This window comes from Podarcis filfolensis (genome assembly GCF_964270895.1).
Source record: "Podarcis filfolensis genome assembly, chromosome: 14".
In the NCBI taxonomy this organism is placed as follows: Eukaryota; Metazoa; Chordata; class Lepidosauria; order Squamata; family Lacertidae; genus Podarcis; species Podarcis filfolensis.
The window spans coordinates 19,568,311-19,595,385 of NC_139616.1; the positions used below are offsets into that span (position 1 = coordinate 19,568,311).

The 27,075-nt window shown below is 44.4% G+C and overlaps 1 protein-coding gene and 1 long non-coding RNA gene across 16 annotated transcripts in view; one reads left to right on the forward strand and one right to left on the reverse strand.

Annotated features, from left to right (window-relative positions):
- AKAP13 (A-kinase anchoring protein 13) overlaps positions 1–27,075 on the reverse strand; it is a 252,720-nt gene that overhangs the window by 11,756 nt on the left and 213,889 nt on the right. For all 15 annotated transcript variants that reach the window (XM_083586086.1, XM_083586079.1, XM_083586080.1 and 12 more), the window contains 15 exons: positions 20,691–20,856; positions 18,182–18,249; positions 17,034–17,097; positions 16,424–16,559; positions 15,194–15,303; positions 12,011–12,157; positions 10,735–10,985; positions 9,155–9,280; positions 8,688–8,805; positions 7,731–7,979; positions 6,040–6,116; positions 4,415–4,596; positions 2,768–2,850; positions 1,707–1,886; positions 125–286 (listed from right to left, as the gene is read on the reverse strand). In XM_083586086.1, coding sequence (XP_083442212.1) covers positions 125–286; positions 1,707–1,886; positions 2,768–2,850; positions 4,415–4,596; positions 6,040–6,116; positions 7,731–7,979; positions 8,688–8,805; positions 9,155–9,280; positions 10,735–10,985; positions 12,011–12,157; positions 15,194–15,303; positions 16,424–16,559; positions 17,034–17,097; positions 18,182–18,249; positions 20,691–20,856 — 2,119 coding nt within the window. The remainder of the gene's footprint in view (positions 1–124; positions 287–1,706; positions 1,887–2,767; positions 2,851–4,414; positions 4,597–6,039; positions 6,117–7,730; positions 7,980–8,687; positions 8,806–9,154; positions 9,281–10,734; positions 10,986–12,010; positions 12,158–15,193; positions 15,304–16,423; positions 16,560–17,033; positions 17,098–18,181; positions 18,250–20,690; positions 20,857–27,075) is intronic.
- LOC310749832 lies at positions 18,269–20,516 on the forward strand. Its single transcript, XR_014541831.1, has 2 exons — positions 18,269–18,539; positions 18,783–20,516. It is a non-coding gene; the product is annotated as an uncharacterized lncRNA (long non-coding RNA).

Genomic DNA, 27,075 nt, shown 5'->3' on the forward strand with positions numbered 1-27,075 from the left:
CGAAACTTTTCAGGAATTTGCAAATTAAAATGAAGACCTTGGATGCAGGTTCAGGAGCAGATGGGCATGCAAAGCCCAACACAAAAGCAGTGTGAATTCTAGGGAACACCATGGTAATACTCACCCTTGCAGACATTCATTTGGTGACTGTCAAATCCTCCAAATGTCTCTGCCCTCCTGGGGAGGGAGACGGGTCCCACGCCCTCTTGCTCCAAGGTGAGGCTGCTCATCTGTTGCCCAAGGGCACTTCCGAGGCTCCTGCTCACCAACCCTTGCAACAGCTCAACTGAAAGGAGAAGCAGCAAGCAACCAGAAGAAGTTGATTATATGACCAAACTCCATCCATGCTAACCTGCTAAGGCAGATCTGAATGTTAGGAAGAAACTAAGTTGTGAAGGCAGTGGTGGGTGACTTATGGGAGTCTGCAAAGTCACCTGCGTTCAAGCTAGACATCATGAGGATTCATCCAATGCTTGCAAAGCACACAGGGCTTTACAGAGAGAGTAACATTAAGATGAAAAGTCCCTGGCACCCAGAAAAACTCCCAATCTGCACTGAGACAAGGAGGAAGGGCGACTGAGGCAAGAGAAACAGGGCAAGAACACGTGCAAATGAAATTATAAATGCTTATGCTAGACTTTGGCAACCTGGTGCCCTACAGAAGTGTTAAGACTACAATTCCCATCAGCCTCAGCCAACATAAATGTGCTTATGTATCGGGACCTTTCGACAATCAGTCTTTAGATAAAGGTAAAGGGACCCCTGACCATTAGGTCCAGTCGTGACCGACTCTGGGGTTGCGGCGCTCATCTCGCTTTATTGGCCGAGGGAGCCGGCGTACAGCTTCCAGGTCATGTGGCCAGCATGACTAAGCCACTTCTGGCGAACCAGAGCAGTGCACGGAAACACCGTTTACCTTCCCGCCAGAGCGGTACTTATTTATCTACTTGCACTTTGACGTGCTTTCAAACTGCTAGGTTGGCAGGAGAAGGGACTGAGCAACGGGAGCTCACCCCGTCGCGGGGATTCGAACCACCGACCTTCTGATCGGCAAGTCCTAGGCTCTGTGGTTTAACCCACAGCGCCACCCGCGTCCCCAATCAGTCTTTACTTTCCCTATAAACAAAACTCCCCAAGAGCAGCAACATCTAATAACTGCAACAGTCAACAGGCTAGGTAGGACTGATGGGAGTTGGGAGTCCAAAACGTCTGAGGAACACCGGGTTGGCAAAAGCTGGCTTAGGCTTAAGTTTCAGAAAAGGATGAAGGTTAAGGGATTAAGAATTGGGTTGTGGGTTGAGGAGAGATTTGAAATGATGGTGTGTGGGTGCGCATGCCACCAAGCACAGGTGTCCTGGCTGGGAGACTATGCCCCCTGACTTGGGGCAAAGTGGTGGACAAAACAGGGGACCAATTCCAACTTCATTTCCTGAATTAAATCTGTCTAGCCACATTAGATCTGTCTCACCTTTGCTGCAGTTTAGATCCCTGCATCCTAGCTCAGGATTGTCTACACTGACTGGCAGCAGTTCCCAGGCCTCCAGACAGGGGATGATGCTCCCTGCCCTCACCTGAAGATGCCAGAATTGAACCTGGAACCTGGAAGCAGACGCTGCCGCCCCTGAGCTACTGTGCATTTGCTAAGGCTGAATCTACAGGTGAATATACAATTCCTTCTGGGAAAAGGGCAGTGAATGGAAGCTTACCTTCAGTTATCACACTCTTCATCACACTTTCCCCCTTGGGTGCTTCTTCCGTGTTGGCCCGGAACAAGGTCCTAGCCCCCGAGCTGTCCTCGTGCCCGCTGCAGTCTGTCATGTCCCGAAAGATCTTCTCCTTCTCCTCCAGCAGTGTGATAATCTGCTGGTCTTTTTGATGGAGCTGTTCTGTGGGGTAGAAGGGGAAGGTCAGTCGAAGAATTGCTGCAGAACACAGAATGTGCCTCGGCGACTCGGTGGGACTCGCAATCACTGAGACCCAGGCCCCACCTTCTGGCAAGTCAGGGAATCGCAGGAATCAAGAGAAACTCGGGTCACAGAAAGTTATTACCATGGGAAAAGGATGCTTTCAAATGAGGGGACAGGGCAAGGCAAACTGATGCAAAGCAAACCAACACTGTACCTAGTCAGACTATTATTCCTTCCAGCTAAGAACTGTGTAGACAGCATGGAGCCCTCCAGATGTTTGACAGAGATTCCCACCCATCCTAGCCAGCTTGGCTAACAAATGAGGCTGATGGGAGTTGTAGTCTAGTAACATCCAGAGACCGCCAGGTTTGCAAAAGCTGGCTTAGGTTTAGTTTCAGAAGGTTTATCTCGAGCGAGACAAAGCATGGGTTTGGATGACAAGTTAAAACAAAACTGTGGTTCAGCTCACAGCAGCAGCAAGACTGGAGGAGGAACCAAGTGGCCACAATGAGCTACCTCTGGGAGCCCGGCACATTCACACTAAACCATGGTTTGGCTCAGTGTTACATATGAACTGAGTCAATATAGAGTAAGTGAGGAGAGGTTTAAGAGCCAGTGCAGTGCTATAACTAGCGGGTTGGGTCTCTGTACAGGGCATTTGGAATCAAAACACTGTGAAGTTTACTGGGTAGCTTCTAAAAGGCCTGTGGCCCTCCAGGTAGTGCCATCATCACTGACCACAGTGGTTGGGGCTGTTGGGCTTAGAACTCTCATATTTGGATGGGCATTGGTTCCCCAGCTCTGCACATTTATGGCATGTTTTAGGCAAATGTTTTGGCCACGGCTTCTGTTGTTTTTACCTTTCAGTTCCCGGGCTTTGGTGTCGAGCACTCGCTTTTCCTCCTCCGATTCACTAGGGATGCCTTCATCTTCTTCCTTATCCCTGCAGGGAGAGCCAAATCAGAGTAGAACAGGGCAGGAAAAACATCAACATCTCTGCATCTTTTTTGAAACCCCTGAAGTGCTCATTTGGGGTGTCAGTGGGAAGCAAATGTTTTAGGAGGAAGGAAAAGGCTTTCATTCTTTGCAGAGGCGACAAGATTTCTGTCAAGGTTTAGAATGCCTGGACTTGAATATAAGCAAACTTTTAACAAACATTACAGTAAGTCGGCCAGTAGGTGGCCAATTTTGCCTACTGATGTCCATTGGATGGATTTGTAACTTGCATTATTTAGTAATTTGTGTATTTTGTTGCTATTTGTACTGAATTCTCGTCTGGCGGTACATCTTTTCCTGGTTTATTTAACTTTACAGTAAGACACTATCAGTCATATTTAGTTTTATGCTCATTTAAAGTCGTATATAGACAAGATACTCAGCTGTATGTACAGATGCTACTTATTTATATAACAATTCAGTTTTAGCAGCCTGCGGCTAAAAAAGCAAAGTGGTTGATTGATGATTAAACTGCAGAAATGCAGTGGATTAGTGTATCTTAGAATTGCTTTTGTATACCTCATTAACTTTAACAATGGTGTCAACACAGCTCAGTTACACATAGACCTTTTTCCAACAAAGGGATCTGTGTCTTTTGCATGCCTGCTTACTATATAGTCCTGTTTAATAGTTTACAACAACAATCAGCATGTAGAATGCTCAAGCTGGCCAGAAATTTTGGAACTCCTCCCTTTTATTCAATGTGATGCAAGGACACCGAGCTTAGGAACACAGGAAGAGCTGCCTTATAACTGAATCAGGCCGTTTGTCCATCTAGCTCAGTAAGGTTAAAACCCCTGGACAGTTAAGTCCAGTCAAAGGCAACTATGGGGTTGTGGCTCTCATCTCACTTTCAGGTTGAGGGAGCTGGTATTTGTCCAAAGACAGCTTTCCGGGTCATGTGGCCAGCATGACTAAACTGCTTCTGCCACAACGGGACATCATGACGGAAGCCAGAGTGCACAGAAACGCTGTTTACCCTCCCACAGCAGTGATACCTATTTATCTACTTGCACTGGCATGCTTTCGAACTGCTAGGTTGGCAGAAGCTGGAGCAGAGCAACAGGAGCTCACTCCAGTGTTGGGGATTCGAACCGCCAACCTTACGATCAGCAAGCCTAAGAGGCTCAGTGGTTTAGACCACAGCGCCACCTGCATCCCTTGTCTAGCTCAGTACCCTCACTACCCTGTCTGGAAAGTTGCTCTCCAGGGTTTCAAGCAGAGGTCTGCCCCAGCACTAGCTGGAGCTGCTGAGGAAGGCATGCAAAGCAGATGCTCTACCAAATCTATGGTCCTTCCATTCAACATGGCACCACAACACCATCAAAAGGGGACATGTGGGTCCCTGACCTGCACAACCTAAGAGCATTCAAATACTGGTGCAATGCTCCAGGGCAGCCTCCACCTTGATGCCACCCTGCCACAGAGACACAGCCAATCCTAAACTTGTTTGCAATTGCATTCCACACACAATGCCCATGCATTCCACAGACCAACCACCAGCTGCTTACATAGTATTCATGGTGTCCTGGATGCTTTGTATCCAGCTGTTGCGCTCTTCCTTTGAGCTGGCGCGAACTTCCACCATTTCTGGGTCCTTCCCTCCCATGCTGATAAGGAACAAACCCTTCTCCTCATGGGCTACTTCTCGGACAATCAGCTTCTTCAGAGATATCACTGTGGATTTTTGATCCTTTTGGGAAGAAGAGAGGGAAACAAATCAATCAGCTTTCAATCTGATGCAGCCTGACAGGCCTACTTTTCTATCTTAACCACTACAAGCCCTAACCAATGGATTATTTAATACATATCTCCCTCTAAAGTACTTCAGTTTAAACACACACACAGGTGCAGGGAGTTTCTCAAGCCTGCAGCCAATCTTTTGTTTTTGTTTTCGTTTTATTAAAAAATTTCTTGTTTTACAGAAGTATGTGTAATGTCTCTCGTATTTTTTCCATGTAACATTTTTACAAATCAGTTTCATTACCTGCAGCCAATCTTAGATGCTGTGGCGAATGAGAGCAAGCGACTTACTAAAGCATTTCAGTAGGTTTTAATGGTAGGGAGAATTTGGACTAGGAAAACATCTTGGCTCAACTCTTCACTACTGCTCTGATTTGTCCAACACAAGTCCACCTACTATATAATGAAGCTGCCCTAAATCAGAGCCTAAATGGGGCTCTAGATGTTGGTTAAAATTGGATTCATTGTATAGCCGAGGAGGAGAACCAGTGGCCCTTCAGAAGTTCCTGGAGTCCAGTTCTCAGCATCTTTGGCCACCAGTCATGCTGGTTGCGGCTAATGGAAATTGGAGCCCAACAACATCTGGGGAGCCACAGATGCCCCATTCGTGTTGCAGAGAGTCCGGAAACTGACTCTCTTAAGCTGTGTGTTGCTTCCTGACAGTATATTTCCTTACTTATACCAACACAGGAACATCATCACAGATTGCCAAATACGTTTCTGTGTCTCTGCAAAGGATAGGACTGAATGGGAAAGGAGAACAATCAACTTTTGAAATGCACAGTTAGGTAATCACTACTGCATGTTATGGCCTTGAGGTCAGCTAATGCAACGAAGACTTCTGGAGAACTTAATCGCTTGCTGCAATCTTGTGGCATTTTGGTTGGTTCTAATAAAGACATTGCCCCACTGGGCATTTTGGAGGTTCCCCCCCCCTTAAAGATCAAAAGCACCATTGCATATTATAGGTTTTTGAAAAGATTTTTAAAAACCAGCTTTTTAAATCCCATTTTGTAATTTCATTCTGTACAGTTCTGCTGTTTTAACGTGCTGCTTTATTCCTGCTTTTTCTTGCTCTTTTAATAACTGTGAGCTTTGCCCAGAAGGGAGCAAGTGCTTTAATAAAATAATAGTAATAAATGTGAAAGATGCTAAGGAAAATGTACACACAGAAAATAGGAGCCAGGAATTTTTTGCCCCCAAACAAATATATTCAGAGGCTGTGTGCCTTTCCTTAAAAATGGTAGAAAGGAGTGAAAGGAGCAGATAATTTTAAAAACAAACAAACAAAAACTAAATACAAGAATCATATTTGATTCAGCAACTCATTTTTTAGCCAAATGTATAGTTATTGTAATTATTATTATTGATTAGAAAATACTAAAGATCTTACCAGAGATGCAAACACATATTTCTGGTCCTTTTCCTGAAGAAATATCAGAACATCTGAGAGGAGAACAGCCTGGACCTCTGGCAAAGAAAAACACAACAGACCGTGTAAAAACACACAAACACTTGCTCACTTCTAAACCTCAAGTCCTTTGAGAGACCTGGAAGATTAGGGAAGAGGTGGCTAAGTGGGCAGGAGAGCGCAAATTCTCCTTATTCACAATCAATGCTTTTGTCCTAAGAGGAAAAGGTGTTAAGATGCTGTTTTTCTAAGGAGTGGTTTTTGCTGGGTATAACTCTCATGGCTGCAGGCAGCTCTCCATCCACCCACCTCGACCATCAGTATCAAAAGACCAAAGTGTCAGGTCAAGGGGAGTTTCTCCAAAAGTAGTGGCCGCAAGCAGCAAGTTTCTTCCACAAGGTGCAGCAATGGCAGTGTTTGCAGCTCATCATTTCACTGCACATGAAGTATTTCTAGAATACTAGTTTCTGGAAACTAAAGGAGAATTCTCCTTGACACATGGCTGGATGCTTACAGGACAACCAATATGCTCCAGGGTGAGAGTTCACTCAGAAGGAGAGTTTAACCATCTCCCCCAGACTAAGGTTACCAGACGTCCCTGTTTCCCAGGGACAGTCCCCGGATTTACAAATCAGTCCCCATACAAAATCCACTGAAGTTGAAAAGTGTCCCTGGATTCATTGAAAAAAATCTGGTAACCTTACCCCAAACTGAAGGTGGCACATCCTGGAGCAACTTAGGAGGCAACGGCAAACTTGCTTTCCACAGCCCCCCAGGCTAAACAATATTACAGCTGAATCACGCTGTACAAGAAGCAATTCATTCTTTAGGATCCACCTCTGCTATTCAGATAGTTTCCTAGGTACCATATAACAAGTGTCCAGCAAGTATGATGTACCACCTGGACGTGGCACCTATTAGAAGCATCACATGGCTGTGCAGGGAAAAAAATAACCCTACAGGTAGCACTGAGAGGGACTTGCTTCTGAAATCCTGGAGAGGCCACTGCCAGTCAGAGTAGACAATACTGAGCTAGGTGGGTCAATGGTTTGACTTGGTATAAGGCAGCTTACTATGCAGGGATGGGGGAAACTGTGACCCTCCAAATACTGTTGGGCTCCGACTCCCATCAACCCCAGCTAATAGGGGAAATAGTCAGGGATGACAAGAGCTGGGGTCCAGCAACACCTGGGGGGTTAACCCTGCATGAAGGTCATCCCCCAAGGCCCTGTTGGTGGGCAGCTACTCAGGATGGGACCTTTGCAACAGTGACATCCAATCTCCCACCCTAGAGAGATTCACCTTGCTTCATCTTGGCTGGGGTTTGGAGAGCACATTAAAGCATTGCAGTTGCAAAAGGCTAATGGGGCTTCACTGCTAAGTGATGGTCACTGCTGCTGCAGTCTTATGCCAATATTGCTGGCTTTATTGGCTGTTATTATGGTCCTGACTTTTCCCTCTCTTTACAACACAACAGTTTTAAAGTACTGTAGGCCTTTGGAAATCCACTGGGGCAAATGCAGGGCACACATTTTTAAATAAGCAGCTGTGCTTATGCAATCTAGGAATTTAAAAGACTGTCCCAATGTGGACAGCGTGGAGGGTCCAACAAATTACACCTTTATCCAATATGCAGGGACAGGAAGGGAATACAGACGGCAGGGCTCACTTACCTTTCAGTTTGCTGGCTGCATTTCTCAGGGAGATGGGCCCGTCCCTGACAAACTTCCTGCGCCGCAGGTCCTCTCTGGCGAACATCTGCCCGCTCTTCATTCTCATGATAGACTTGCTGTCCGTCCGGGTGTAGATTTCATTGAGGCGCATCTTCTTCTCGTAGTTGCTGACTTTGCTGTTCACAGCTGTGATTACTTCCTTCACCAGGTTTAGGGACAGCACCAAATCTTGATGTTCTTCGTCGTTTTCTTAAAACACAAGGAGACCCATCTTTCAGTTCTCGCTTAATTCTTATCACCCAGCTCTTGAGCTTTAGCTAACTTCTTTTACGTTCCCTTTCCCTGACCCTCCCAGCTATTTGCTGAGCACACATTTGACAGTGACACTTAGATCTCTCTCAATTCGTGTAGAGTTGAGGTGGGGAACCTTGGGGCTTGGGGTCGAATGGAGCCCTCCAACCCTCTCTGGCCTTCAAACTCTCCCCTGGCTAAACCGTTCAACTGACCCTTCTTCACACCCAGAGTGTTTTTTGGCTCTTGCTTGCCTTGCTTGTAGGGGTGTGGAGAGACAAGCTAACTGTATGGAGGTAAAATTAGCATCGTGATACAGTACAAGTGCCTAAACAGGGATCATTGCCAGAAGCAGCATGAAGAATCAGCAGACCCACACAAACCTACACTTGTGCAATTGAACTAAACAGAAACAACTTAGAAGAATGAGGGTTTCAGAAGCCGCAGGACCATTTCCATGAAATGGAGGCTGCTGTAGAGACAGCTTTCTTTCACCTAGAATATATCTGAAGACAACAGTCTCTCAGCAAGCAAGCACAAAGGGATGCTAAAATGTTTTGCAATGGATGCTTTTTATGCCACAAGCCCAATTATAAAATGCCAAGGTTTCTGAGGTCCATATCGCCATTTGCTCACCAAGGTGGAAAATGGCAGCTTTTCTCCTACCTTTGGTATGCTGCAGTATTCTTTGTAGCAGCACAGGATATTTGGTGATCCTCTGTGTTACTAGCAAGATGCACTCAGGAATGCCCAGACGCCTCACCACAGAGCTGCTCATCTTTTTCTAGAGAAAGAAGAATGAAATGAAAGATAAAGGGTACACTCCTCACCATTAGCCTACTGCTGCTGCTGCTGCTACTGAGCAGTTATTCCTTGCAAACTATCCCTACCTCACCCCACTTTGATCACACACACATATTCTGCCTAGAAACTGGATACTAGAAGCCCAGGGTTAAATATCTGGAGAGCCACAGGCTCCCTATCCTTGCAATACGTGGTTGACTTTGGTGAAAAAATCTGGACGATTTTTAAGGAGGAAGCACAATACACAAGAAACTTCACCTGCATGCTTCTTCCCCCTGTTCCCTACCCCACCTCTACACAAGAGTACATTTGCAAAACACCGGTGTTACCTTGATGAATGCTTGAAACCGTTTCTCCTTGGAATGAAGGTCTTTAAAATAATTCACCGCCTCATTGTGGTGCCCGCAGAACTTGCCATAGGTTTTCTTCATTCTCTCAGCGTTCTCCCCAGAAAACTGCCAGAAGTTAAAACATATGTTAAGAGTTCACCGGCGGTCTCCCCAAGTGGGTAAGGCGACCTAATCATCAGCCACTCGCTCAGTTGAAACATCACAGCAGACCGTGGTTTGTGCTAAACATCCCAGCACTTCTTGTGGGAAAATGAAAGTGGTGGCTCTCACGGTGGTATTAATGCTTTTATTCATTTACAGTTGTTTACTTATATCCCACTTTTCACCATCTTATGTCTCAGAGTGTCTTACAACTATAAAAATCCCATAAATTAAGCCCTAGAAATTTAATCTCTTGGAAATTTAAAGGAAGAACATCCATGATGCAAAAGCCTTCCGAAATAAAATGGTTTTAACCAGACACCTGGAACTTAGCAGGGACAGGGCCTGTCTGACTTCTAGTGGGAGGAAGTTCGACAGAACTGGGCCCACAGCACTGAACGAATCACTTCTGATTGATGCAAAGCTGTGTTTCTGATCCATGGGAGACCACTAATAGTGCCCCCCCCCGATGATGTCAGTGATCAACTTGGGACAATTTTGCATAATATTAAGGGTTACAGCTTTGTTTTTTAAAGCCCCTTTTACACATTTAGGGTCATAACTGGACCTCAGAGAGCTATGAATTATGCAATCTGACTTCCCTGAGGTTGTGCCCCTTCTTCAGTAAACATGCCATTCCTTCTGTTGTGCTTCAGTTCTGCTCCCATTGTGGTTTTGCTGCTGCGTGTTTTTCCACTGGATTCACTAAAAGGGCTATCTGACTCCAAGCACATGATTGTTTAAAATAATCTCAAAATAAATAATGTAAGTGTCAATCATTATGCATCACGGTACAGCATCATTTGGGGCGCTCCACAGAGATGTTGCGAGGAATCGAAAAGGTCTGCTTGCCAAAGCAAATACTGCCTTTGACTTCACTAGAACGGCTGGATCCTGCCTCAAGCCTACTGAGCAGGATTTGCAGCGACATGTAGCAATGGTTAAGACAAGGAAAATAAGGAAGATTAGTCTAAATTTAAATTAAAACAAGGGAAGATTTGCTGAACAATCGATAAGAATTTGGAATACAGAAAGGGGAAGCATGAGGAAGTCGGGGAAGATAGGATATGAAATTAGGATATGAAATGATACATGTTTTTTGTTTTGTTTTTGTTTTTGTATGTTTATGTTTGTTGTATTGTGTTTTATGGAAAAATAAAAATATTTAAAAAAAAAAAAAAGGATTTGCAGCGACATGGGGGCTTTAGGACCTGATATAGCTATTTGCTCCTGCTCACACCTGGCAGAATAAATTGTGCAAAACAGACGCTTAATTTGCCAACAGAGGCTGCAGAATTCTGCCATTCCTCACACAGAATCATGGCTTTTAGTTTGCTGCATGTGCAACCCAGATTAGGCGGACTGAAACACAGGCTCTGTGCCCTGCGCTGCCCTCAGATACACTTCCCAGTGCTTACTTGGTTCACAAGGATGTCCCCTATCCTCTTGATGACAAAATTCTTCTCGCTTCTGTCCGCCAGTGACTCCTTCTTCCTCTCCAGAATCCGCTGGAAGAACTGGGTGTGGATGTTTAGCAGGTCGTCCAGGCAAGGGAAGACTTTTTCCACCATCTGCTGCTCATACTGCAATTCCTGCACCATTCCTCTGCTGTACACGTCGCTCATGATCTTCAAGGTGCGGACATGGTGCATTTCCGTCTGCATCAGTTCTGAAGAAGAACAGAGAGGGGTGAAGGCAAGACAGACACAGGGGGTGTTAGCAGAGAAGGGCCTGGCAAAGCAGAGAAAAGCCACAAAATGTAGCACTGGCCATTACAACTTTTTCCAGCCTGATGGCCACAGTCTCCTCTAGGCAAGTTTCCAGTGACCAAATGACAGCAATGGGCCAGAAGCAAAAGAGCAACCCATGCTAATTTTGCCTTTATATAGTAGACTAGTTAACTACACACCAAGGATAGCCAAGGTGTTGCCCTCCAGATGTTGTCCGACTACAACTCCCATCATTCCTGACCACTGACCATGCTGGCCGGGGCTGATGGGAGTTGTAGTCTAGAAATGTTCAAATGGCATCACATTGGTATCCCCTCTATAATATACCTTTTTCTACCCTCCATCCAAACAAGAATGAAGAATCATCTGAGTTTAAGGGTGCATTCAACATAGGTGATAATACTCAAAGGCATTGCAAAGCAGGGCTAGTTAGGAGTGTGTCCACAGAGTGTGAAGAGTCCTGAAGGCCAGATAAAAAAAGGCTTGGAGGGCCACATCTGCCGCTATAGCTAGAGGTTCCCCATCCCTGGGTCACAGAACTCGGCTCTCCAAGCATCTCAGCTCTGGTTTAGTAACTGAGGACGTTCCTATACTTGAAATCAGAACTTTCTTGAGGCAGTTCACAGACAATATAAAAGGCAACAAGAATCTACAAAGAATACACACATCAAACAGTAGCAATGTGATAAAACAGGACAGCAAAACAAACAACAGAATCTTAAAGGATGAATTCTAGAAGAAAAAGAAAACACTGAGGGGGAGACTGTCTTCTGAAATAATGAATGAGATTGGGGGAAAGGGGCTTCAGTTGTCTCTATACCACCTTATCCCTTCCTGGGATTAGCAGAAGAAATAAATGTAAAAAAGAGAAATCACACACTTTTGCTAATGTACGAAGGTTGCAGAATCTTGTCTCTGTGCTTGCAGAATTTTGATCGCCTTAGCATTAAATTGTGACGCTCACCATAAATGACATCTTGCCGCTTCACAACATCCTTCTTTTGTTGCCGGAGAAACTTGGCGTCTACGACTTGACTCCAGGACTGGGCTTCCAGCTGCTTTGAGTCTGTTTCGAAATCTCCCATGAGCTGGCCTTCATTCATATCTGCACCTGGGTAGTGGAGAGAGGAAATCTGAATGACAAATGCTCCTAGCATTTTTATCCCCAAGTTTGCTGAGCTGCAGGGTTGATGCTTTTATCAAGACATGTCCAGGAAGCCTAAGGACCGCAGAATTCATAGAACCTCCTTGAAGACATGTCAGAATCTGAGTTAGCGGATCCTGAACTTTGGAAGAGCAACTCAGACCTTTTGGGTGGGGAGCTTCAGACAATCAAATCCTGGCTTAAAAAGCCAGGATGTGCTTGACCCTCTGTGCTTTCTCATACAGCCCCTTCGTGCAAGAGAGGAAGCTGGAAACTATGGTTCAAGGATTCAAAAAAACACACACAAAAACCAAGAGCTGGAAGCCAGCTTTAGATCACAGCTTCATAGGCCAGTTCACACATAAAGGGAAAGTGCAGCTCCCTAGTTTGCTTCCCCACTTCCATGAACAGAAGAGCCAAGTGGGAGCAAATGGGTAACATGGGTGCACAGAGCTCATGAATATTCTGGCTTACTGAGCCAGGATTTAAGCACATGAACCTGTTCCACCCACCACCCAGAAGCGGTTCAGCACAATGAAAATGTACTAGGTTGGCTCTGTCAGTGCTTTCACCTCACTCTTCTCAACACCTTGACCTGCTCTCTCCTAGTAAGTAACAGAGATCCATCTGCAAGGAAGCTAGCATTGAGGCTCTGTCATCTCCACCCCAGCAAGTTCTTTCTGCCGGTGGCTTGCTTATCTTCCACTGGGGAAGACAAGAGCACCACTGAGGCCATTCCAATGCGCCATTCACAATTTAGTGCACTTCAGTTCAAGAGGCAAGGCTTTGGGAGGCATCAGGCCCTGCCTAGGTTTGTAAGGACTCAACCGAGGACTCAGCAGAGTCAGCAAGCATTTTGCGACTTCCCTGGGAACTCTCCCGGCAGAGTCCAGGCCTCTATTAGGTCTCCAAAATCTGCACTCAGCCTCTTCAGTTGAATTGCTCCTACTGAAGCTTACTCTCCTTCAGCTTAACACCCCAGGGGCTTGGAAGTTAACCAAACAAGGAGAGCTTACAGCCATTATTTGCATTTATGTGTTACCAATATGGGAAGCATGATTATGTGAATTGGACTGGAGAAGTAACTAGTAGAGATGAACAGAGGAAGGAAGGGTGGTGCATTTTACAGGACAAGGGGACCCTCCCCAAGCAATATCACACCCACCCAAGCAATAATTTTGGGGGAAGGGTCCTTTTTATCCCATTCTGAGTGCAGGCAAGAAGGAATACAGCCAGTGTGGTTTGAATTCATGATGCTGTTGCACAGTAAAATCTGACTGGCTAAAGGTCGCTTTGATGTCTTTATCACATTACCGAGCATTGAGATGATCGTTTGTAGAACCATTAAACTCCATTCGGGTAACCATGTAATTCTTTTACCCCCCTTTTGTTTTTCAAAAGTCTTCCATAAGTTACTTGGTAGTTAATGCTTAGTAAATCCGCAATTACAGTGTATATCTCCAAGAGCGAACCATTTATGTAATGACATGTAATTGCATTGTAATTAAGGTGCAATTTATCCGCCTTTGTTTACTCTGGTGAAATTAACAGAATGGTTGAAAGGGGCTCTGCGAAGCCTGCAAATTCGAGCTATGAAAGCAATTAACAGATGAGCCTGGAGCCGAGGATTATCCAGCATAGCAGCACATCGCGCAGCGAGAGAGAGCAGGAAACTGCTTACTTGTCCTCTGAATACAATTTTAGAAAAAATTATCTGCTACCAAAGCAGTCACTGCTCACTGCTTGAAAGGACACCATTCTGTGTGTCTTAGCTGTGCCTAGCTAAAATGAATTAACGGATGGGCTATGTCCTGGCGCACAAAGAAATTTGCTTTCCAGGTCCAAAACAACCTACGCAGAGATTGAACAGAAAAAGTAATCATTTGCTTTGGGAACTATGAAAAGATAGGAGGCCACATAGTGGCAGCAGTCACATACTAACCCAAACCACGTGTGGTCTCCCAAGGAGGAGATTGTAGCCACTCTTCTCCCTCATCCTTTTAGCTTAGTAAGCTGCAGCAACTAAACCAAGGTTTAGTTTAGCACACTTTTCAAATCTGGGATTGTGGCTAAGATCTCTCCCCCTTATCCACAATCTGGAGTGAAGGTTTGGTTTATGATTTTTAGGCTGTGGTTAAGAAGGAAAATGCTAAACCATGATCCTGGGCTCAGGTGACTTAGTACTGTATTCACTCGAGTCTAATGAGCCATCAAATCTAATGCACACCTCAGTTTTCAGAACCTTGAAACGAAACAAAAAAAGTATTTGCTGGTGAATATAAATATGCCATCAAATCTAATGTGCACCTTAATTTTCCTCGATGTAATTTGGCCAAAAAAAAGGCGAGGGTTAGATTTGAGTAAATACAGTAAATCAAACCTTGGCTTAGCTGCCTTGCTGTGATAAAAAAAAACCCAGGAAGGAGCAAAGTGGGTGCAATGCCTCTCCAGGAATGAGCACTGGATCACCATGACATGCAAACCAGACCAGTATATAAGAGTGTGAGAATTGTGTTACAAAAGTGCAACCCCTAATCATAATTGCTAGCCGCAATTAAATTTGGAGCCTAGTTCTAACTGAGGCAATAATCTTGTGTCTAGGCACAGGAGTTTGTACCTCTGGATGCTATTTGGCTACAAAGCCCATCAGTCTTGATGAGCCTTGTCAGTTGTCCCCCCAAAAAGCTCAACAGCTCCAGTCCATTCTCCCACACCCTCACTGGGAGTAGATCACAGTCTCTTGGGAGTTGGACGTGCCTGCAATAATATATTTGCACATAGTAAACTAGTCCATCAGGAGACAGTTTACAATAGACCTAATTTGATTTTGTGGATGTTTTCAAGGACATAGGAAGCTTCAAACCATGACCACTTGCAGTTGAATCTTGCTTTCTGATTTCAGCCACTGTGAGCACAGGATGCTGGACTAGATGGGCCATTGGCCTGATCCAGCAGGCTCTTCTTATGATCACTACTTGAGCCTCTTTTACTGCTGCCACTTACCTTCATCTGTTAATGACTCCATGGATTCGTTCACCCGGCTTATTTTATTCAAGGAGTCCGTTGACTGGGACAGGAACTTCCATGAAAGTATGTTTTCATCGTTCCCAACTCTGGAGGGACACAGAAGCAGAAAAGAACAGGCCATTCAGAATTGTACCTTTGCTGGACAGCTGACTCAGGAAACCTGGGTCTCCGCTGAGGAATGCAGGGTGCGATATGAGATGGGGAAGGGGCAGCTGCCTCCCTCTTCTCCCCTGCAACCCCCATTCCTCCAATAGCATTCCTACCTCTATCTATTGCTTGAAATCTCCAATTATTCAAACACATTGACTATTAACATCCTTCTGCTAGCAGGAGACAGCATATATGCCCAGATGTGGTTATGGTATCCAAAACCAGGGATGGGAAACCTGTGATTCTGCAAATATTGATGGACTAAAACTCCCAACTCCCATTGTCCTTGACCATTGACCATGCTAGCTAGGGCTGATGAGAGATGGATTCTAGTAAACCCTGGTGGAGGAGCACAGGTTCCCCATCCATACTTTAAATCATCTCACCATACGAAGGTGTGAACCTCCACTCAACACACCAGGTTGTCTTACAAGGGTGAGGAAGCTTTTTGGCTTGGTGGGCCGGATTGTTATCTGTCCCCATCCTTATGGGCCAACTTGGACAGGTGGGCAGGGCAAACCTCCTGTTGATCACCTGACATTATGACACCCAGTGATTGATAGCTGGGTTGTCCTACCCATCCTTTGCACAATGTTTAGGACCAGCAGAAGTAGAGGCTTTTTGCATGGACCAGCAGTGCAACAAGAGTTCCCCCATGGGCGATTATTTTGTGTAGTCAATCCAGCCTACGTATAATGGCACACAGAGACATATAGCAGCAGGTAGACAGGGTTGGGCAGAAAGAGCCAGAGTGGAATCTGTGCTGGGCCAAATATGGCCCATAGCCTGTAGCTTCTCCACCCCAAAGTGAAACCACATACAGAGGAGTAAAACTACTGATTTATTTAGGCAGTTGCTCTCCACTCTGATTCACATCAGTTCTCCAGAGTTTCAGGCAGGGTTCTCTTGCAGCCCTGCCACTTAAAATCCTTCCAATTGCAAAATAATAATAACCAGGAACTAAGCCTGGGATTTTCTTCACAGGCTCTTCCTTTGAGCTGTGCCTCTACTCACTGTTCAACTCATCAAACCATGCCCAGAAAGAATGACCCTTACCCAGCAATGTTCTGGATGGAGACACTTTTCGAAAGGGAAGGGTTATGCTGGGATCGCCTGCTATTGAACATGGAGGTCACGGTGTTCTCATCAGGGGCTAGAATTGCAGATCGAGGTCTCTCCTTTGGCTGAGAGGCTGCAAAGGGGGACATATTGTCACCATCTCTTTAGTTACAGTCAACAGGCCTGAGAATTTTATAGCAACTGACAATAACATGAATAAAAATACACATCAGTACAAGTGAAAAACACAGAATTAAACAACACACACACGGCAATCACAAGTGGTATAAGAAGAACAAACATAACTACAAAGCTTTGCAGCTGCATTTTCAGCACAATGTTCAGAATTCATGCACCACCAAGGTAAGAAAAGAAAAAAATATGATGGAAAAGTCCTACTCCAGAGTAGACCAGCTGAAATTAATGAGCCTATGTTAGTAATGTGACCAGCACTGGCTACAACCTTATATTCTGCTCATGATCTTAAAAGCAGATACAACCGCTTCTATGTCATAATTAATTACCAAAAAAAAGGGAAAAAAGCCCTGGTGCCAACTTTTGAGGTGCTGCAGCGAGAAGTAAAGAAGGAAGGGAAAAAGGTACTCACGCTTATTTCTCATAATTACTGTAGGTAACGAGGAAGTATCATTGACTAGAAGGCCTCCTCCTTTCTGGAGATGGAAAGAATAAAGAGAACAAATGAATTGCTACTCTGCATTAGAAACAATTTGTTGAAGGAGCTTAAAACATACACAGGCACCTCCACATTTACCCTTAAAACGTGACACAGCCAACTTGTTAGTATTCTGAAGACTTTTGTTTCATTCCAGCAGGCATTTTAACTGAATTCTGCTTCTATAGGTTAAGTGGATTTTTACTCTTTTGTACTGAACTTTTGAAAATTGTTGAGAGGCCTCTGTAGTTAAGCGGTATATAAATCAACAGAATAAATATGTCCAACCATGGTTTGCTTTGTTCAAGCTAACCATGATGATGAACCAAAGTTGATCTCACATATGCAAGAACCAGGGCTGGAAACTAATGTATGAACTGCCCCCAGTATGAACTGATACGGACCCTGAAATCCTCATCTAAGGCTTCTCTCCATGTGCCCAGTCTACGGGAGGTCTGGAGAGCAGCAAAACAAGAACAGGCATTTTCAATGGTGGCTCCCTGCTTGTGGAATGCTATTCCAGAGAGGCTCGCCTGGCGCTATCATTACATATTGTGGTTTTAACTTTCTGCATGTCTTAAATTATGGTTGTAAATCTTTTAGGGATATGTAAAACACTTTGTAAAAAATAACCAAACAAACCTCAAGAAGTTTACAATCAAGAAGTACAAAAAATTATCTACCTGTCTTTAGGTGACAGGCAAATACAATTTCTCCTAGACCTCTGACTTTTAATTATCTGCTGTCTTATTCAGGGAATGCGATGTTTAAGTCCTGCCTTTTCAAAATGGGAATGAGGTTTATATTTTTCTCTCTTTAAACTGGTTTTAATGTATGTTAGTTTATTCTTGTAGGTCACTTTGAGTTCCGCAGTAGAAAAAAAATACTGAATAAACAAACATTTAAAAACAGCAGAAGACGTGAGATTTTTCAAGACAGAGAAAACCTGCTCTTTTAAAAAGCAGAGGTCTGTGCTCCAGACATCCTGGTCGTATTACTACCATACAATTTCTAGATACAAACAGAAAATTTTGGATAATTGTATTTTTTTTTTGCACAAAAGGAAACAAGACCATTCTTACCTTCATTTTGGCTTTGGCACAAGCAACCACGCTCTCCTTGCAGTTTTTATGGACCAGAATACCACAACCTGTATAAAATGAAGAGCAGCAGCACATTTCAATATTTGCCTAGTTTCTCGTGATGGTCTTCAGAGTTTAACAATTCAGACCTCCTTAGGTGCCCAGCAGCCATCGGGACAGCTAAAATTTGCTTTCTTTCGTGTTAATTATTTATGCCACCAGAAAGAAAGACTGGCTCCTCCTACCATCCTGCCACCAAATCTTCCAACTTTAAAATGCAGAAGAATGGGGAAATAACAAGTTCAGCGGGAAATGAGATGTAAAAGAAAGCCAATGGACCAACATCAAAGTAAACACAGTGGTACCTCGGATTAAGTACTTAATTCGTTCTGAAGGTCCGTTCTTAACCTGAAACTGTTCTTAACCTGAAGCACCACTTTAGCTAATGGGGCCTCCTGCTGCTGCCATGCCGCCAGAGCACGATTTCTGTTCTCATCCTGAAGCAAAGTTCTTAACCCAAAATACTATTTCTGGGTTAGCGGAGTCTGTAACCTGAAGCGTATGTAACCTGAAGCGTATGTAACCCAAGGTACCACTGTAGAGACATTCTCCATTCCCCCTTCCCTTACTACTCAGATTTCCAGTAAAGGAACCCTTTGCAATTTGTAAGTACCCAAAACTCATTTCCCGTTCCTTCCTCTACAGAACTCACAAGGAGCGCTGGTCTTGCTATACACATGCCCTATGCCATCACACCTTGGTTTGCCTTCATAGAGAATTTGTGATGAAACAGCTACAGCCAATCTGACTCCTGGGCAAGATGAGCACTTATGGGAGCTGTTATCTGTCCAAACTAGCTGCCTAACTTAGCTATGTTTTTCCATTTCTGCTCTGAGCTTCTTGGGGGAAAGAAATGTTATGTGTTGTCGCAGAACATCAGAATAAGTTGTCAACTCTTCCCATCACAAGCCCTACGGCGCTACGTTATGCATACAAGACTTTGGGCGTGGGTGCGAAGAAAGCCGAGCTACTTTCGTTTCTCATAATCCTCGTCATCGCCCCAGTCAATACTGGTTGGGCAACAGAAAAACGTCTAATCGGTTAACCTTTGCATTTTCACCTGAGTCAATAGCAACAGACCAGCAACTTCAGGTTCTCAGACGAGGAAATGCCCCATGGAGATAACGTGGCTCAGTTTTGACATTGCACACGTTAGGTGATTATGCAAAGGAAAATACTGAATTGCGTCACAACCTGTGAGTCAGGTATAGATCCCCCCAACCCAATGTCCGTTTAACAGATAGCTTTGTTTTATTTATTTATTTTGCTCAAAAACCTCACTTGAACCCAAACCCATTTTGATTAAGGGCTCACAGCACATGCTGACTTTAAAAGCCCTGACACAAGGGTCAGAATTCTTAGGTTTTAAAAGGGACTATACAAGGAGTATTCTATTCCCCTTCTGAATACCTCCTCCCCCAGGAAACTAACTTATTAGATGTAATGCCATCATTTTCTATCTGGAAATAATAACAATAATTCTGACCTGATTTTGCTGCTATGTTTCCTGGAATGAAAGGAGGAGGGGATTTGTCTCTGGCTACTTCCGTACACAACGATTTACAGTTCAGTATTCACCCGCATCACTAAACAGAATTTTACATTCTGAAAGGCATCACCTTTTGCCCGGTCATGTGAACGAACAAGTAAGCATATAAACTGAAGACCAGAACTACTCGATGTGTGAGAAGTGATTGAAAATGAACACATTGCAGTCAAGAAGGTCATTAGCAGAGGTATGCAAAATCAGAACAGGAAAGGAAGGATTTGAATGAATACTTCCTTATGAAAATGGTCCTTACTGCAAAACCAATTTTCCTTTTTTTGCAATGATGTCACACACCAAGAGCAAAGGGCTTCAGCTCTCCTGACACTGAACCATTCAAACACCTCCTGATTTCAACTTCTGGGAGGCGGGGGGACACACCAGGACTCTAACAAAGAACAGCACCCCCATTTTTATATCTACAACCTTGCAAGCTAAGACTGACTCAAGGTCATCCATTCATTTGAACCCAGATTTCCCTGGTCTAAGTCCAACACTCTCTAACTCCACCACAGCACACTGGATTTTTTTTTGTCCTTGTTTCTTTGCTAGTGTTTACTTTGTACATTTAGCGCTGGGTGAAGACTGGATTCAAATCTCCCAAATCATCCATGGAGCTCAATGGGTCACATTGCAGCCAGTCACCAACTCTCCCCCTAACCTACATCACAAGGTTGTTGGGTGGATAACACGTAAAGGCAAGATATAAAATAAATAAATTTGGCTTGTTCCGGGTGTTCAAATTGGCCTTATTGTTGGAACCGAGTTCATTAAATTGCTCTCTGGGACCAAAATGGCAGCCACTTTTGTTAATTTCACCATCACCCATCTACATTTTGATTGGAAAATGATGCTCCACACGTCTGTCCGCAATAGAACACAGGGCAGAAAAATGCCACTCACTTGCACAGGCAAAGGAATCCTTGTTAAAAGGCTTCAAACAATGGCAACAATGGATAGGCCCCACTGTCGGAGTGGCACTGAAGAGGTGCCCATTTATCATCTTCTTGTCCTTTTCCTTGGAGTCTTTGTCCTTCTCTTTTGTTTTCTCCTTATCTTTCTCTTTTTCCTAAAAGAAAGAAAGAAAAGAAATGTGTGAGGATGGGAAACCCCAAAGACAATGAGCTCTTTGTTCTCTCTCTGTGTGTGTGTGTGTGTGTGTGTGACACTTTTCACTTGAGGGAAAACATATTTGGGAGCCATATCACTGGACACCACAGGTATTCTCACCTCCCATTCTGTCTCACACCAAGCTCAGTCGTGAGTCATTGGCTGTGGACACTCCGAATGAGGCACATCTGAATCAGCCACATGACCAAGGCTGTAAGTACTTACCTTTGCAAGTGCCTGTGGACATTCACTCCTGTAAGATTTTTTACTATTGCACTTTTATTAATTTATGAATCACCTTTCTTTGCGTGTGTCAAGGCAATTTACAAACGTATCATAAAAACAGCTAAACTAGGTGGTGGTTGTTTTTAAGTACAAAAAAATAACAAGCTAGGTTTAAAAGCAACACAAAACAATCATCTACGGGAGATATATTTTCATCTAGCTGGAAAAGCCTGTTGAAAGAAAAGTGTGTGTGTGTGTAATTAAATTTTTCAAACATTTTCACAATAACCTTCCAATCAAACAATTACATTATTTCACGAGTTGACTTCCCACTCTCACCTCCACTGTGCTTTTGTTCAAACCTTTTCTTCTGCATTTTATCTTTATCTACAACCAAAAATCCTCTATTACGATTATCTTGTCGTTTTTCTTCCACTTGCTTTTATCTTGAATCCCACTCACAATTTCATTTGACTCTAATGCTTTTTTAAGTAGTCCACGAAAGACCTCCATTCCAAAGAAAACTGTTTTTAATTGCTTCTGGAAAGCACAAATAGTGGGTGCCTATCACAGTGATAGCCACCAACTTAGATGGTTTTTGGTTCTTTTTTAAAAAAAATGGAGATTAGATAAATTAACGCAGGATAAGGCTATCAGTGGCTGTTTAGCCATAGGGCAATGGTCTACCTCCACTGTCAGCGGCAAGGCATTATGCCTCTGAATACCTGTTGCTGACCATCAAAAGTGGGAAGAGTACTACTGGACTCAAGTCCTTTTTTTGAGTTTCCCATGGGTATCCAATTGGTCAGTGTAATGCTGGAAGAGATGGCCCCAATTTGGTCTGATTCAGCAGACTCCTTATTGTGTTCTTGTGACTGATGAACTCACTCATATTTAGTATGAATCGGCAGATATTTATGGCACTTGTCAAGCCATGGACCTCAAATAGTATTTTGGAGGACAAAAGATGATTTGCAAGTCTGTTTAATTCTATCCGTCTGCCTGCGCGGCAGTGATACAGTTAACTGCAGGAGGGAAGCTGAAAGGGTTGGCAGCGATAGTGGAACGGTGACAAAATGCTACGTAATTCTGCATCTCCGTGTCTCTCTGAATTCAGTCCTAAGAGTCTCGAGGAGCACAGCACATACCTACAATTCTGACTATAACCCCTGAGGGAAGTCTTATCAGCCCAATTTCAAGCACTACATTCCAAAGCGAGAATGCAAATTTATACAGCTGTAGCAAGCGATCCTTCTTTCAACCAGGCCTATCTGAAGCATCAATCCTTCTGTAAACACACTTTCTCGGAAGTAAACACCACTGAATTTTGTGAGACTTACTTTCAAGTAAACGTGAGCAGGGTTGGACTGCTTGTCTGCTGTGGCTTCCATAGGTATTTTATCCTGAGCCTAAGTTTGCTACCCTGATTCCAAGGATGCAATGACTTGGGAGAGTAGTGGAGGCTACTAAGCAAAGATGCTTTGACTGTGGCCTTAAACCTGGGGCAACCTGTGTAATGCCTCCAGATGTTGCTAGACTGCAACTCCCACCATCCCTGGCCATTAGAAAATAAAATAATAATAATAATAATAATAATAATAATAATAATAATAATAATAATAATTTATTATTACTTATACCCCACCCATCTGGCTGGGTTTCCCTAGCCTCTCTGGGCAGCTCCCAACAGAATATTAAAAACACGATAAAACATTAAACAGTAAAAACTTCCCTAAATTAGACCATGCTGGCTGGCTGATGGGAGCCTGTCAGTTTCCAGACTGCACCGTGTTGGCTACCCTCGTGCCAAACACATTGCTAAGAGTTGCTGAAAACTACACTCGCTGTCAAGCCGGTTTCAATCCGAAACTCACATCTTTTCTGAAACCACGGAACCTTTCGTTACTATTGAACTCCTATCAATGATACAAATCGTGAATTTTAATCTGGGAGAGACATTGCTGGGTGAAGAACGTAGCGCCCCCCCCCCCAAATAAATCACTGGAACAAAGAACAACTACACTGGGCACTGCTGCTTTAAAATATTCAGTAGCATCAGGAACATTGAGGACTAGGAATTTACAGCGTTGCCATTCTCAGGATTCAAATGAGATCCTTCAGTCTGCAAAAACAAGTTGGAGCAAAAGGAAACACACTTTTACCCCCCAAGTAACAGTGACGAGGAAGAAATTTTGCTCTTTTTTGCACCTGCCTTTCGCACACCTTATGTCCCTGCCCCCCCCCGCAACATGATCTGCACACAGCGTTCGAGGAACTTTAATCTCACTCTCAGGAAGCCCTTCTGCCAATTTAACCCCTTTGTTTGCTTGTTACACAAGAAAATCTTGAATAAAAGCTAATTTTACAAGCAGCCCTTCTGCCTCACTGTGTTGAACATGAATCTGTGCTGAACCACGTGGGGTCTCAAAGGAGGGAACTCTCTCTCATGCACGCATAACCCCAAAAACCTACACAGAAAAGGCTAGGCTGAAATCCTTGTCTTTGACATGCAAGTTTTCTATGTAAAGGAAATGCTTTTTATAAGGAGAGGCATTCTGTCACGCAGGCCCCCACCTGACTGAAATGGTACAACCCAGATGGAGGTTTATTGCATCAGTGAGAACTAGAACCAAGAATGCTGAAAGAAAGTTGCTTGGTGCAGTGGCTAACATCGTGAAATTTACAATTTTACCTTAGTCATGAACTTACTAAGTGGCCTGACGACACACACTTCTCTTATCTTCAACGCTTCCTGAACAGAGCAAGCTTAGGCCAGATTAAGCATAGCCATTGGGAAGGCAGTATCTTTCTGAACGCCAGTTGCTGAGAATCTCAAGCAGAGAGTGATGCTGTAGTAGTCAGGTTCTGATTGTGAGCTTCCTATAGGTATCTGGTTGTCCACTGTGAGGACAGAATACAGGCTAGGGGGATGGGTCACTAGCCTGATCCAACAAGGGCTCTTCTAATGCATTGTAGGAGGTTATTTGGAAAATCCAGGAGGGCCATGATATAGCTCCTAGAGCATTGGCTGAGACCAGTTTTGAAAGAACATACCAGAACGGTTCTTAAATACTGTCACCGGTTAGCTGCCTGTTTGCTGATTTAGGACCCAGGTTACCTAAGGACTGTCATCTATGCCTAAATGAACCTGCCCAAGTATTGAGATTATCTTCAGAGGCCTCTGTCCGTCTGAGATGACATGAGTTGAGACTGGAGAAAGGGCCTTTTCGGTGGTGGCACTACAGTCACAAACTCTCCCCACAGAGAGACATGCCTGGTAATGAATCCTTGGCAAGAAAGGGCCTTTTTATTTGCCAGGGTTTTTCAATGATCCACAGCTTTTAAGTGTTAATGGCTGCTGATCCCTACTGTGTCCTCAAAACAAGCCTGAGAGGTAGTTTGTGTTGGTCACAGGGAATTTCAGCTGAGGGTCTTCCAGTGAGTTTCACGGCTTAGTAGCAGTCTGGACCCAGAACTGCCTCACTCCCAAGTTCTGTGCCACACTGGCTCCATATATTGTAACTGCGAAGAACTATTCTATTCTATACTTGTAAGACGCCTAATTGAAATGACGGGTGCGATGTTGAATTTTTACAAAAAGCAAACAAACAGGAGAGGGTAAATAACACCAACTTATTGAAGGCAGTTGTTGCAAGGATTACGCAGTTAATATGTTTTGAGATGCTTTGAAGGCTCTGAAAAGACTGTGTAAACACTAAGTAGCAGTATTGCTTAATCCCGTCTTCTCCTTTTGACATCAAAGAGCACGGATAACTCAAAGAGGCGAACAAGATGCCTACACGCGCAGCATGAATTCTAAGTTTTCTTCTCAACACCTATGGCTCAAGAAGGCTTCTGTGTGAGTCAACAATCTCTCACTTCCAGGACTTCAAGCATCCATTTGTCCATTAAAAAGGTATCTTTTACCTGAGCGCTTTGCTTCTCAGCCAGCAGGACCAAAGCAAGCACCAAGATTCTAAATTCCCCAACAAACATAGCCCTTGTTTTTAAGGGATTGCATGGCTTTTGTTTGGTTTGGGACCAGCCTCACTCCAATAATGAGAGAGAAAAGGGGGGCGGAAGGAGGAGAGAGAAGAGAGAGACAGGCAGGCAGGCAAGCAGACACTGGCTTCAGTTAGAAAACAGGAAATGGTGTATAACAGCTTCAGCAATGGAAAAGGCCTTTTCAAAACACCCATCAAAAAATGTTTTGTTTGTTTTTTAAAGAAACCCGCGACCCATCATTGAAAGCAGATAAAATGGAATCTTCTTCCAAATCCAGTAGAGATGGGCATGAGAGTTCAGGCCGCACCAGAATGAAAAAAACCTTTTTGGAGGATTTGTTCCACTGGACAGACAAACCTGGACTTTCAAGACATCAGCCTCCAAATCAGGCACAACCAACTAATGCTTTCTGTGTTTAACACACACACACACACACACACACACACACACACAAAAGCCTCAGCGTCCAAGGGCCGTAGCTCAGTGGCAGAACATTTGCTCTGCATGCAGAAGGTCCCAGATTCAGTCCCTAGCATCTCCCTCCAGGTATGGCTGAGAGTATCCCCTGTCTGAAACCCTGGAGAGCCTTTGAGATAGATTGAGGTATTGAAGTAGATGGCCCAATTGTCTGTTTCAGTAGAAGGCCGCTTCCTTTGCTCATCTGGCGAGACGCAGACTCTTACCTCCAAGTGCCACCGTCCGATCAGCCTCACCGTGATCTGGGGTACGTCGGATAATCTGTTCCATTTTAGGGACATGTTTCCCAGAGATATTAGTGCGAGAAGAGCAATGCCGGACACCTATCCATCCATAAGGTTAGTGCGGGGTGTGTGGGGAGAAAACCCTCCTCTCTTGCTGCTAAGGCTGCTGTCATGTAAGGGACTTTGGGGGAAAGGAAGTCAGAAACAAGTTGAGCAAGAGAAGGAGGGAGGGGAGAAGGAAGGGCTGTTTCTTGCGAGTTTCCTCGAAGAGGATCTTAACCCTTCCGATGCTAGAGAGGTGACAGCTGTTATCTCTCAGAGATTTTAAAGAAATTTAGAAAAAGTAGTAGATGAGTGCAGGGGAAGTACGCTCTCTCTGACACACACACACACACACAGAGAGAGAGAGAGAGAGAGAGAGAGAGAGAACAACAAGAGTTTATCTCACACCCTTGCTAATAATCATTTCCGATTGCTGGTGGCAAACCAGCAGACTGTAATGATTTGCACTGCTCACTATGGCTTCCCTGCAATTTTCAGGTACAGAGCCAGTTCCAAAAGAAACAGCTGCATCTTTAAGAAGATGGTAACGGCAACCTGCAATATTAAAAGCAGGCACTGAAAAGAGACTTCCTGTTTCACTTCCTCTTTTGAGATTCTTTTTTTCTTGAAACAGAAAGAAAAGAGGGGAAAGGACACCCGTACACATTTAAAAACACAAGAAAAAGCCAATGCCTCCAGCAATTCAAGACTATGTGTGATGGTTAAAACTGTCAGAACACAACCAGGAGTTCTTTAACTGATGGTGGACTTCATGTTAGAGGGAGCCCATGATGACCACCTCAAGTGGCGGGCGTTCATCAAGCTCCTGACATCATGGGAGTGTGCATGAGAAGTTAGCACAGGGATAGCATATGCGGCGGACACAGACGGCCATGTTGAGACACACACTGTCATGGACTGGCTGGGTGCAGAGAAGTGGGGGGAGGCACTGGCTGGGGAACCCCCAAGGGCACCGCCAGGGGAAGAAGGCTCAGAGCCAAGGGTGGTGGGGCAAGAATGAGTGGTCAGAGGGAGAAGAAGGAGCAAACTGTGAGGAGGAGGTGTCGGAAGAGGCTGGAAGAGCAGGAAGAGGCTGTGGCAGAGGGGAATGGTGTCAGGAGACAGGCTACGGAAGAAACCAGGGAGTCTCCCCCTCCTGCTGCAACCAGCTCCCCTACCCCTGGTCTCCAGAGGGCAGAACAGAG